Source organism: Trichosurus vulpecula, chromosome 5, assembly GCF_011100635.1.
Source record: "Trichosurus vulpecula isolate mTriVul1 chromosome 5, mTriVul1.pri, whole genome shotgun sequence".
Lineage (NCBI taxonomy): Eukaryota > Metazoa > Chordata > Mammalia > Diprotodontia > Phalangeridae > Trichosurus > Trichosurus vulpecula.
Window position 1 is genome coordinate 225,440,435 of NC_050577.1, and position 14,408 is coordinate 225,454,842.

Consider the following 14,408-nt stretch of genomic DNA (forward strand, 5'->3'; position numbering starts at 1 on the left):
TTAATGTACTGTCACTTGACTTACGCTTATATTTTTCAATTGCCTTTTGAATCACCTACCATTTAATGGAACCATTGTCTCATGATTCTTAGCCACATGGCCCCATACCAGCAGAGCATTGGATTTTGCAACAGCAAAAAACTTGGATTCATTAAAAACCCTGTGCAGTTTCACAAATAGAGATCAATCTGATGTTCTCCCCTTATTTGATTGTGGTCCCAATTTGTAGCATATGCACACACACACACACACACACACACACACACACAGTCCCAAAAGTCTTAGTGCAGTTTGAAGCTTTAAAAAAACAATACGAAGACTTGTGGGACACTATATATGTGCTGATGGACTGACTCAATGGGCTGCTCTTCCCACTTTATATTTTCTGGGCCCTTTGGGTTTTTCTTCAATTCTGTTTTTGCAGTGTGGATGTTTAGGCAAATCTCTTTCTTAAGGAGACTTTGTCGTGTTCCAGAGTTCAGTGAAATGAGCACAGTAAAAAGGAACCCTTGGAGAGCCTCATCATCACTAGGCTGTCCCTTTCCAATTTAGTCTCTGCACAGGACATCCACAACATCAGTGAACAGCTTAGGTGAGCACATCTCACTGAATATGCCTCTGCTTGATGTAATTTCTCAGCTGACTGGTGAACAAAGTTATCTCCACGATGGCATCACAGATAGAATTTTGAGTGATTTTCACATTTGGGGGGAGCCATTAAGACCACATTTTGTTTTACATTCTTAAGATGATTTGTTAAAATCAACATACAAACAATACAGCGAGTTCTCATATTCACTTCATCCCTCAGTGTGATAACTATAAAGATATAGTCTGCTGTGGAAATTGCTCATTTCCATCTCACATTTTCATCATGGATACTCTTGGTGCATGCAGAGAACATTCTCATAAAGATTTTTTAAAGATGAGAAAGTAAGCAAAGGAGGTGATCATGGTTGTCTGCTTGTTGCCATTTTGTTTTTATAAAAGTGCCATCTATGATTTTTTCCAGTCTTTTAAAATCATTTTCTCTCCTTTAAAATTATTTCACCTCTAGCACAGATTTTTTTTCTGCGTGTATCTGGTTAGATTCCATTTCTCTTCCCTACAAATGACGTTGGGAAGATGTTTCATTGCTAAGTTCTCACAGAGTACATTGGCTCTTGAAATGGTAGAGTGCAAATGTGACGGAGGTTGTGGTTGAAAATAATTCACCATAGGAATGTCAGCCTTCTCTTTGAGTTCATGTTTGTTTGTTATATTCCTGCCAATTTCATTTACAAAAGCACAGTATAATTTAGCTTAGCCAGGCTCATGCAGGTTCATTTTCTCCAGTGGTTTTCACTGTTTCGTGAGATTACTGCTCATAACCTCCCATCCTCATCCCCCTCCAGAATGTTTCACGAACTAGTGAACTGGTGGTGTTCTTGTTGCAGTGGCTGATCATTTGGCAGGGAGATGCAGGGTTTCCTACTAGAAGTGGTTTCTGAGCACCAGAGCCATCATAGAGTGAGGCAAATTAGGTACTCAACTGAGGTGCGCAAAACTGGAGGGTGCCCAAAACAGACTACAAATATGCATCTACTCTCTCAAGCTGATTAGCCCCGCCCACCATTAGGTTAGTGGGTCACCCTCTTGCCTCGAATGCAGAATTAGCTAATTGTGGTGTTGAGGGGCCCCTTTGGCCTCCTTCTGCTGAGTGTTTGGGGCTGATTCAACTTCTAAGATGTGGTCATTTTCATGTCTGTGGGTGTTTTTTCCTTCCAGTTTTTCAGAGCTTACAATGTTTAAACAGGTAAGGGTGGAGCTGCTATATTTGCACAAATTGTTTCTTGCCCGTAAGTGCCCCTTCCTCTAACTTACTATTGACTTTGGACTTTCCACTCCCATGGAGTCGGGGAGCTGAATGCTGAATCCGAAAGGACTCCCACGTTAGTGACCTGTCATTTTCTCCCCACTGAGTTACATAGTTTCATTTTTTGTCATGAACTGCTTGGGTAATATTCCTCAGAGCCTCCTAATAAGTAATATGTGTAACTGCCCATATCGCCTCGGTGTGAGGAGCACTCCACAAGTCTTAGAGCACTGTAATAATCAACCTGATTTATTATTATCAATGAGCACCATTAATATTAGAATTATTGATGAGAACTACTAACCATAACTGGTTATCATCAATTCTTTGAGAATGAAGGAGAAAAGAGATCTGAAGGAGAGAGGAATCCTGGCCTGGGTCAGGAAGTTCCGTGCTAGATAGGAAGCTTTCTGAATAGGAAGTAGCAGTTTGTGTTTGTCCACGGGTGCCAGCAGTTCCTTTGTTTTTCAGGCATGTCCAACTCTCCATGACCCCATCTGGGGTTTTCTTGGCAGAGATACAGGGTGGTTTGCCATTTCTTTCTCCAGCTCATTTTACAGATGAGGAAACTGAGGCACACAGGGTAAGTGACCTGCCCAGGGTCACACAGCCAGTAAGTGTCTGAGGTCGGAGCCACCTAGCTGTCCTTAATAATAATAATAATAATAATAATCATGATAGCTAGCATTTATAGAGTCCTTCAAGGTTTGCAAAGCACCTTACAAATATCTCATTTGATCCTCACAACCATGCTGGGGGGTAGGTACCACTCTTATCCTCATTTGATAGAGGAGGAAACTGAGGTACACAGAAGTTAAGCGATCTGCCCGGGGTCATGCGCCTAGCAAGTGTCTGATGCAGAATTTGAACTCAGGTCCTTTTGACTCCAGGCCCAGCACTCTAGCACCTGTGCCACCTTGCTCCTAGCGGGTGGGAAATTGCCCAGGAAAGCTCAGAGGGTGAAGACAAGAATCCCTGTGTTTGGTGACTCCCTGAGGAGGCTTTACTATCCTGGAGCCCGTGGTCCGGCCTTGAGGGAGAATCTTCTAGGACCTGTTGGACCTGAGGATTGCTCCTCGATTCTGATGATTCTCACGGGCACAAGAGAGCCAAGGGATCAGAGGAGTCTTGTTAATGGTTATGAAGTCCTAGGCAAGAGACGAAAGCACTTCAGGGCATGGGCGTGTGGTGAAAGCATCCCATCCTGCCACTGCGCCCCAGAAGAGAGAGGCCACTTTGGGAAGGTCTGAGGACAAAATGAGCGCTTCTTTGTTTTTTAATTTGGAGGCAGTCAGGATTAAGCCACTTGCCAGGGTCACATATCTAGTAATTGTATGAAGCCAGATTTGAATTAAGGCCTCCTGACTCTAGGGCACCACCTAGTAGCCCCATGACTGGGAAGGTCTGACCCATAAAGTAGTGGCAGGAGACTCCTGGCCAAAGATGGGGCCTGCTGAGCACAGTCTGTTAAAAAGACATTTACCCAGAGTCTTAAAAACCCACCAAAAAGGCTTTAAAAACCAGCTACAGAGCTACCAGGCTAGATAGGGTAGCTAGAGTGCAGGAGAAAGGGTAGCTTTGCAAGGAACAGATCTAGGGAGAAGGTAAGAATTTATGACCAAACAAGAGATAGAGAATGTTATGAAATGCAAAATGGATGATTTTGATTACGTGAAATTAAAAACATTTTACACAAACAAAACCAGTGCTACCAAGATTTGAAGGCAAGCAGAGGGACATCTAGGTGGCTCAGTGAGTACAGCACCAGCCCTGGAGTCAGGAGGACCTGAGTTCAAATCAGGCCTCAGATACTTGACACACTTACTAGCTGTGTGACCTTGGGCAAGTCACTTAACCCCAATTGCCCTGCCTTCCCCCCTCCAAAAAAAAAAAAAAAAGGAAAGCAGAAAGCTGGGGAACAATTTTTACAGTCAGTGGTTTTTTGATAAAGGCCTCATTTCTCAAATATATAGAGAACTGAATCAGATTTACAAGACTACAAGACATTTCCCAATTGATAAATGGTCAAAGGATGTGAACAGGTAGTTTTCAAATGAAGAAATTAAAGCTGTCTATAGGCATATAAAAATGCTCTAACTCACTATTCATTAGAAAAATGCAAATTAAAACAACTTTGAGGTATCACCTCACACCTATCAGATTGGCTAATATGACGGAAAAGGAAAATGATAAATGTTGGAGAAGATGTGTGAAAACTGGAACACTGTGGCATTGTTGGTGGAGTTGTGAACTGATCCAACTATTCTGGAGAGCAATTTGGAACTATGCCCAAAGGCTATAAAACTGTGCATACCCTTTGATTCAGCAATACCACTATTAGGTCGATCTCCCAAAGAGATCATAAAAAAGGGAAAAGGACCTATCTGTACAAAAACACTTATAGAAGTTGTTTTGTTTTTGGTGATAGCAAAGAATTAGAAATTTAGGGGATGTCCATCAATTGGGGAATGGCTGAACAAGTTGTGGTATATGAATGTAATGGAATACCGTTGTTCTATAAGAAACAATGAGCAGGCAGATTTTAGAAAAACCTGGAAAGACTTATGTTGAACTGCAGTGGTGGGATTCAGCCAGTTCGCACCAGTTCGGGAGAACTGGTACCTAATTTTAGGTTGAGTTTGGCAAACCAGTTGTTAGTGGGGGGCTAACCGCCATGTCAGTGGTGGTGGCATCTCTGCTTGGTTCCGTGGAGAGCAGGTTGTTAATTTATTTGAATCCCACCACTGCGTGAACTGATGCTGAGTGAAGTGAACAGAACCAGGAGAACATTATAAACAGTAACAGCAACACTGCGTGATGATCAGCTATGATTGACCTAGCTCTTCTGAGCAATACCATGATCTGAGACAATTCTAAACGACTCCTGATGGAAAATGCTATCCACATCTAGACAAAGAGTTATGGAGTCTGAATGCAGATCGAAGCAGACTATTTTCACTTTTGGTTTTTTTTTTCTCATGGTTTTTCCTTTTTATTCTGGTTCTTCTTTCACAATATGACTAATGTGGAAATATGTTTAACATGACTGTACATGTATAACCTATATCAGATTGCTTGGGAGGGGAGGGAGAGAGGGAGAAAAATTTGCATCTTAATTTACAAAAATGAATGTTGAAAATCTCATCTTTACATGTAATTGGGAGAAAAGTACTATTAAATGTTTAAAAAAAGAGTAACTCTAGAGGAGCGCAGACTTTCACCAGAGACAGTACGAGAATGCAGCTAGTCATCAAACAACAGCCTTAGCTGTGCACACAAGTGTACTAAGTGTGGATCCTAGAATCACAGATTTGGATCTGGAAGGGACCTCAGATAATAGCCAGCATTTACATAGCCTTTAAGGTTGCAAAGCACTTTACAAATATCCCATTTGAGCCTTACAATAACCTTCAGAGGGAGATGTTATTTTCCTCATTTTTTCAGATGAAGAAACAGAGAGGGTCAGAGACTTGTCCAGTATCACACAGCTAGTAAATGTCTGAGGCTAGATTTGAATTGAGGTCTTCCAGCCTTGCCACCTAGCTGCCTCAGAGATCATCAAATGAGGAAACTGAACAGTTTAGAGTTTAAAATCTTTACCCAAGGTCCCAGGGCTAGCAAATATCTAAAGTATTCCTGACTCAACTCCAGTCCTCTCTCCCTCTCTCCAATCTGCCACATTGGAAACCCAGGAGGTACACTAGAGATCTGAATGCAAAGAGACAAGTTGGTACCATCATCAGTACCAGTGAGACTTGGCAGATGGGTCTAGGAGTAGCTCCCATTCAGAAGTAATCTTTTAGGTGAAGGTTGTGAGCTAACCTATTAAAATGAATAACAGCAGGTGTAAAGCTATATAGGATCCTAGATCTAGAGTGGGAAGGGACCCTAGAAGTCATCAAGTCCATTCTTCATTTTACAAATGAGGAAACTGAGGCACAGAGAAGTCGAGGCACTTGTCCAAGGTCACACGGAGAGTGAATGATAGAGGATTAATTCTAACTTCAGAGGACACCTGGTTTCAAATCCTACTTCTAGCCACTGCACCATGCTACCTCCAACATTTATATAAAAACATCCACTTCACAAGTACAAAACAAAGCAAGGCTAGACAAGGCTAGAAAAAGGTCTGGGAATTTTAGTGGACTTTGAGCGCCATGTAAATCATCGGTGTAATATGGCAGCCTAATGTGATCTTAGGCAGCATTCAGAGAGGCATTGTTCCCAAGAACACGGAGCCAATAATAACATTAGTCAACTCTGCTTAGGCCCCCTCTGGGTAGAATGTTTTTAGGAAGGACTTGATAAACAGGAGAGGGTCCTGAGGAAGGCAACCAGGGTGGTCATAGACTGATGGATTTAAAACTGGAAGGAAACTTAAAGATCCCAGGATCCTAGGTTAAGGGCCAGGATGAACGTTAGGAGTCATCTGGTCCAAACCTTTCTTTTTACAAATGAGAAAATAGAGACCCAGAGAGATAATACCTTCTTCAAGGCCACACAGTAGCAGGAGGCAGAGTCAAGGCCATGAATGCCTTTCCCCTGACTTCAAATCCAGCCCTCTTCCCATTGCTTCATGTTTCTTTGGAACATAGGAGCATTATTTGAAGGAACTTGGGATGGTTAACCTAGAGAAGAAGCATCCTGAGGGGGAGTATGAGAGTTTCCTTCAAGTATTTGATGGGCTATTCTATAGAAGAGGAGCGAATGGCTCATATCCAACCATAGCCAGACTGAGGAAGTTCCCAGTTGGCTATATACCTTGCCCCCAACCAACTACATCTGAGTTTGGTCCTGGGCATGACATTAGAGGGAAGTAACTGGCAAATTTGAGCACAACTGAAGGAGGGTGACTAAGAAGACAGAAGGACTAGAAGCCATTCCCCATACCTCTTGAGAATTGGTTGAAGGAATGGGGATATGTTGCCTTGAGAAGACTAGTGTGATCCTGATAATTGCATTCGTGAAACTGAAAACCTTATTTGGCTCCAGAGGCAGCTAATAAATAGAGGACCAGTCCTGGAATCAGGAAGACCTGAGTTCAAATCCAGCCTCAGACACCAGCTGTGTGACCTTGGGCAAGTCATTTAACCTCTATTTGTCTCAGCTTCCACATCTATAAAATGGGGATGATAATAGCATATACCTTTCCAGGTCGTTTTAAGGATCAACTGAGATAATTGTGAAGCACTTAGTACAATGCCTAGCACATGGTAAGTCTTATAAAAATCTTAGCTATTATTCCTCATAGTGGTAATAATAATAATAATAAAAAATATTATGATTGAATTGAATTATACCACAGAGGTACCAAGGGAAATTCTAGTCGTTAGTTTGTCAGCCAGAACAGCTTCAAAAGGTCTTACTGGGCTCCCATTGAGCATTTTCTCCCTCTACCAAAGGCCCTTTGTTATATTGTGTTATTTTAAATAATTACACCCAAACAATTTGCATCTCTAGTCCACCATCTCTCTTTCAAGAGGTAGAACATGTGATTCATCATTGATCTTTTGGACTTACTTTTGTTCATGTCATGAACCATCGCTCTTAAGTCTTTCCAGGTTGTTTTCCTCTGCAGTGTGATAGATTACATAAATTGTTTTCTTGACTCTGTTTTGTTTACTCTGCATCAGTTCATACAAGTGTTCTCAGGTTTCTCAGAATCCGTTCATTTCATTGTTTCTAATGGCATAAAATACTTCATTGTGTTCACATACCATAATTTGCTTGGCTATTCCTCGCAGTTGACAGGTACTACCTTTGTTTCCAGTTGTTTGCTACTGCAAAAAAAGCTGCCATAATATTTTTATACAAATGGTTCCTTTCTGTCTTTGATCTCTTCGGAGTACAAGACTTGTAGTAATATCACTGGGTCACAGTTTTGTAACTTTGGGGGTATAGTTTTTAATTGTTTTCTGGAATGGTTGGATCAATTAACAGTACTTCCACTAATGGATTAGTGTGTCTTCCTTCTCATAACTTCTTGAAAAATGAGTACTTTCCTATCTTCTTATCTTTGCAAATCTGATGCATGTAAGGTAAAACTAAAGAACTGTTTTAATTTGCATTTCACTTATTAGTGATTTGAAGCCTTTTTAAAAATAGGACTGCCTATTCATATCTTTTGATCATTTATCTATTGAAGAATGGTCCTTGTTCTTATAGATTTCAATCGGTTCCCTAGATATCTTGGATATCAGATTTTTATGAGAAAAGTTTGGTACAAAGAATTCTTCCCTGTTAAATTATTCCCTTGAACTGATTTTGTGCAAAACCTTTTCAATTTTATATAATCAAAATTGTCCATTATATTTCCTGTAGTTCTTTCTATCCTTTGGTGAAGAGCTCTTCCCCTTGCCTTGGTTATGGAAAGTATCATCTTCACTGTTCCTTTTATTTGTTTATTATATGACTTTTTATGTCTAGGTCATGTATCTGTTTGCAGCCAATCTTGGTATATGGTTTGAAGTGTTTGGCTAAGCTGAGTTTATGCCAGACCACTGGCCAGTTTGCCTAGCACTTCTTGTCAAAGTGTGAGTCACTACCCTTGCAGTAGTTGGAGCCTTGGATTTATTGAACACTATACCACTTAATCTGCTTGCTTCTGCATTTTGTGTACCTAATTGGTGCCACTGATCAACTTTTCTATTTTTTAACCAATACTAAATATTTTTTTTGGAGGGGGGAAGGCAGGGCAATTGGGGTTAAGCGACTTGCCCAAGGTCACACAGCTAGTAAGTGTGTCAAGTGTCTGAGGCCTGATTTGAACTCAGGTCCTCCTGACTCCAGGGCTGGTGCTGTACTCATTGCGCCACTTAGCTACCCCAGTACTAAATATTTTTAATGGTTACTGCTTTTTAGTGATGTAAAATCTGGTCTTGCTAGGCCTCCTTGTTTCTCTTTTTCCCGCATTACTTCCCTTGAGATTCTTGACCACGTGAATGAATTTTGATATTTTTTCTAGTTCTGTTAACTAATCCTTTGATGGTTTGATTAGCATGGCACTGAATGATTTAATTTGGTTAGCATTCTCCTCTTTTTTGTTATATTTTTATGGCTCAATCACAAACAATTAATATCTCCCCAATTATTTAGGTTTGTCTTTATTTCTATAAAGTCTTATCTTGTACATGTAGTCATATTAATGTATATTTTGGTATATGGAGTCCTGTTTTATAAGTTCTGTAGTTATTTTGAATGGAATTTCTCTTTTTAACTTTTCCTGTTGGGTTTTGTTGGTGAGGTATAAAAACATGAGTGATTTATATGGGTTTGTTTTATATCCTACCACTTTGTTGACATTATCATTTCAATTATTTTTTTAGTAGAATATCCAGGATTCTTTAAGTAAATCATCCTATCATCTGCAAAAACCAATATTTCATTTCTTCTTGGACTATCTTTTCTGTCAATTTATTTATTTTTCTTGTTATAGCTAGCATTTTGACAAATATATAAAGTAACAGTGGTGACAATGGACAACGTTACTTTATCCCAGTTCTTATGGAAAATGCAAGGCCTTTGCATTTAGATAAATAATTCTAGTTTTGGACAGATAATACTCATTTTTGGTTTTAGATAGAAATAATTTCTCATATTAAGGAGCAGTCCATTGATTCTTATCCTTTTTATTTTTAACATAAACAGGTGTTGTATTTCATCAAAAGTCTTTTTCTGCTTCTGTTGATAAAATCAGTATGATTTTCATTGTTTTTGTTATTAATATCATCAGTTATACTTATTATTTTCCTAATATTGAACCAACCCTATAATCTTGGTACAATTCTTGGCTATGCTGTTGTAGCCTCTTTGCTAAAATCTTTGCCATTATTTTTGCATATATAGTCATTAGAAGTATTGGTCTACAGTATTTTCCCCTACTTTTTCTGTCCCTGGTTCAGATATCAGGATCATATTGTCTCACAAAAGGAGTTTGATAGGATTCTTGCTTTTCCCATTTTTGTGAATAATTTATTTAAGATTTAAATTAATTTTTTGAATGTTTAATATAATTCTCATAAATTCATCTGGTACTTTTCCCCCTTCAAATTGTCTCTAGTTTTGTCAGCATATAATTGGGCAAAATAGTTTCTAATTTCCTTTGTTTCCTCTTCATTTGTTTTTTTCTTACCTTTTATATTGACAATTTGATTTTTCTATCTTTTTAAGAATCAGATTAGCTAAAGGTTCAAAAAAACCATCTCCTAAGTTTATTGATCAATTCAAAGGGTTTTTAAAAAATTTTCATTTATCTCTTATTCTTAGACTTTCTATTTTTGTGACTAATTGTGGTTTACTATTAGTTGCTTCTTGGGGTTTTTTGTTTGTTCATTTCATTTCCAATTTATTGCTCTATTCTTTCTCCCTTTTGTTGATGAGAATGTTGTGTTTAAAATGTAAAGTTTTTCTCCTAAGGATTCTTTTCAGTGTTTTTCCAGGGATACATGATTTATTCTTTCATAAATACCACCTGCTTACTAGAACCTGTCTTCTTGTGCTTTCCAGATTTTCAGCTGATGGAAGACTAATAGTATCATGTAGTGAGGACAAGACCGTTAAAATCTGGGATACAGCCAATAAACTGTGCATTAATAGCTTTACAGACTCTGAAGGGTACGTCAAGCCATTCTGGCACATTTGGGTGCTTGTGCTTTATTAAAGAAGATTTACTCTTCTATTATTGCAATCTTTGACTTAATGAAAATGACAGTGCCTGACATCTGATTCATTTTTCCTGATAGGTTTGCGAACTTTGTGTCTTTTAACCCCAGTGGTACGTGCATAGCTTCAGCAGGTTCTGATCATACAGTGAAACTCTGGGATATAAGAGTAAACAAGTTACTTCAGAATTACCAAGGTGATAATTTCTAAAGCATAGCCAATCAAGTCTTTCTAGAACCCTCCTTAAGCCTCTGAACCTCTTTGTGGCCCGGCCTGGTCCTTTTAATGAGTCCCCAAAGTGGTACCAGCCTGTCTTTGTTCTGGTCTGAGAAAGTCCACAGGCCTTAGGCAATTACTTTCTTTACAGTATCCCAGGGATATAAATAGAGAGCCATTTCTGTTGATTTTCTTTTTCAGGTAACTAAGTGACCATTGAAATGACTATTTTCTTTCACTTTTTAGCTGGCCAGCACAGATTACGTATCCTTATTTCTATCATGAATAGACTTTTAAAAAAAAGTCTCTAAGGGGTTAGGAACGGATTTCTGTTGCTCTGGCTCCATCCGTAACTGATAAGATGAGGTAGGTGCCAAGGGTGGGAAACCCAGGAGTGCTAGAAAATGGAGGAAAGGTAATTCCCTCCACTGTAAACAGATCCACTGCCACAAGATCCCAGGTTGTAAGTTTACTGCAGGTGAGCTCTAGAAGCCCAGGGTCCACATCTGAATGAATGAAATGCATTTATTAAAGACTTATTCTTCTCCTCAAGCACTGTGCTAGGCCCTGGGGACATAAATACAAAATTGTCTTTGTATCTCCCCTGTTGTCTAATACAAGGCTTTTACTCCCCTTCATAGTAGGCACTTAATAAATGGTCACTGGCTGGCTGAATGAGCCCTGTTCTTTGGGAATACTGCAGGGTCTGCTTGTTGAACAGCATACTGAACCTTACAGAACTTAACTAACTGTGGTGACTACAGCCTGAATTTAAGGCAGAAATGCATTGATTTTTTTTTCATTTTACATCATGTGTATTTTTCCATTTCTTAAGGACAATTTCTCTTCTGCCACTTATTGTGTTTGATGCCTTCCTTTTCTCCCCTTACTAATTAAATTAGTTTTTAAATTTTGAGCTAAGATATATATATAAATATATATATGTATATATAGATAGATATAGATGTGTGTATATATAGATAGATATAGATGTGTGTATATATATATGTGTGTATATATATATATATATATATATATATATATATATACATACATATACATATATTCCAAACTAGTAATAATTACTTGACAAGGATATTGGATATATAGCCAATAACTTAATAATTACAAAATGAAATACATTACACTTCCATGACACGCTCCCGTTTCCAAGAGCTCTTGTCAAACTAGACCAGAACCACATCTCCTTGATGTCAAAACAATCACTTAAGCCAGTTATTCAGATATTTTGCTTACATTATATTTTACTTTAATTGTTAATAGAATTTAATTTTATTGAGACAATCTGCAACAAAACAACCTCCTTTAAAATGAAATTTTTACTCTCTTACAATGGGGTAAAGATACTGCTTTGAAATTCTAGAACCTATTTAAAATATTTCAAAATGTGATTGACATCTCCATGTCCCTTTTTTTCCTCATGTAAATCAGTTCACAGTGGTGGAGTCAACTGCTTGTCATTCCATCCTTCGGGTAATTACCTCATCACTGCTTCATCTGATGGCACCCTTAAGATCTTGGATCTCATAGAAGGAAGACTCATCTATACACTTCAAGGACACATGGTACTGGCAAAGATATTTTACATTTTTAAAAAGATATATTTCTTTAAATCCCAACAATATTATGTTTTATTGTCCCTCTTGTTGCAGTATGTTTTTTGCTGCTGTTATCAAAGAAGTTGCCTTTATGTGATTACATATCATTTCCAATTAAACAACTTCTAATACTGTGATTTGTCACTGGATATTCTTGGTATTTCTCTCATATCCATTAGCTGCTCAATTAACCCTTCATTGTATTTGTGACTATACAAATAGGTTGGATATAATCTGTTTTTCGAGAAGGATTCTTGAGTAATCTTCTAAGTGCATAACTTCTGTAATTTTCTCTGGGGCTTTCTTTATATACTTGAGATTGTCTTTTTCCAAAATATGAGTTTACAGATTGGATCTTAAAGTAGAATTGTGCTAAATGTACTAAAGGAGAAATTGCTCATTCTGCTCCAGGATGGTATGTTATACATTTCCTGACTTGTTTCCTACTTTGCTCACAGCAGCTGGTGAGTCAGGTAGTACAGATGGTATCATTCCCATTTCCTAGATGCAGGAACCGAAGCTTCATGAGGTTTAGCAACATGCTTGTGGATACTAAATGTCTGAGATTCAAACTCAGCTCTCCTAACTTTGAGCCCAGCATGCTTTCTGGTATACCATATTTAAATTAGATAAAGCAGAAATAGATTATAAAATTTTTTATAATAACAAAATTAGTAGCCAACAGACCTAGCTAGATATGCGAAAGAAAATTATGTGTTCCAGAAACAATGTTATGAACTTAGATTAACCTAATTCTAAACATTTCTGCTTAGAGAGCAGTTCAAAGATAGGCAGATTTGCCTCTGTGTCTCTGAAAATTCTCTAACAAAATCATTTTAGAGGGAATCTCCTCAAACAAGATGAAATAAAAACAAACAAGAATAACTTAGCATGTTATCAGACCTCAGAGAACCATTTACTTTTAGTCATTCATTCTCCATTTGACCACCCTTGGCCTTCTAAAGATTCCCGTTGTATCTAGTGAAAAGTGAACTCAAGAGACAAGAATCAAGGCCTTTTTCTTCAGACTGGAGAGACTCTGTATGTTTCCACAGATAGGTAAAAAGAAATTTAATAGGTTAGTGAAAGTAGTACATAGAACAGGAGGGCATGTCCAACATAATAGTAGAGAGGAAAATGAGAAAAACTATACAAGTAATTTTTCTTAACTATGGTTGTTGTAGCCTTTGAATATGTGGCTTCAATGGTAAGTTGAAATGTTCCTAAAAGGAGGGTGATGAGAAGCTGGACCTGTCAGGGGTGGGGCAGCAGGAATGCAGGGCATAGGCCTCCCCCTCCACCTCAGCCCTTCCAGCATCGCTAAGTGCTCCCTTGAGGCTTACTGAATGACTCCGCTGCTGGCTGCCAGGGGCAGGATGGGCAGTGAAAGGAGAACCCTCCCCCTAACCTATCTATGGGGAATATTTTCATCTGAGATGGAGTGAATGAGGTCAAGATGCGAGAACAGCCCAAGGAGCCCTTTGGTGTAGCTGCCCCAGACACACTGATCAGGCAGTGTCACAAAGGAGTGAGACACAGACACTCCGGTGGAGGAGGACACCTAGCAGCAGATGTCAGCTCTGACAGGAGGGACAGCAGCGGGTCAGGGAGGCATAGATGATAGCTTTGGAAGCAGAGGAAGGCAGCAGAGAGGCCTGTGGCTGGTCAGCAGGAGACAGAGCCACGAGGGTGCAGCCTAGCAAGGATGTAAACCTGAGAGTGCAAGCTCTCCAGGATGCACCCATTCTTCCACCGGCTGCAGAACAGCCTATGGCACATTGTATCCCTTTGTTTTGGGGGCTGAGAATTATTCTCCTAGACAGTTTTCCCTTGTTATTTACTTTTATGTACTGTACTAATTTAAAACTTTGGTATTTGATTTATAGTTCTTGGTCAGCAGAGAAGGTTGGACGTGGGGTGAAGCTGTATTTGCATATGTTTGATTTCTCAAAATTCCCCACACTGAGCATAGGAGTACAGAGGAGTTTCGAAGTGATATGAAAACTGTCAGCATTTGTAGGATGGGTCCCATCTTACAGGCCCTGAGAGGCAATGCG

The 14,408-nt window shown here is 39.0% G+C and overlaps 1 protein-coding gene across 1 annotated transcript in view; it reads left to right on the forward strand.

The window, feature by feature from the left end:
* The window catches only part of POC1B (POC1 centriolar protein B), a 106,825-nt gene that overhangs the window by 33,729 nt on the left and 58,688 nt on the right, over window positions 1–14,408 (forward strand). Inside the window, exons 5-7 of the mRNA XM_036759859.1 lie at window positions 10,361–10,468; window positions 10,597–10,712; window positions 12,185–12,318. Of these exons, the coding sequence (XP_036615754.1) occupies window positions 10,361–10,468; window positions 10,597–10,712; window positions 12,185–12,318 (358 nt within the window). The remainder of the gene's footprint in view (window positions 1–10,360; window positions 10,469–10,596; window positions 10,713–12,184; window positions 12,319–14,408) is intronic.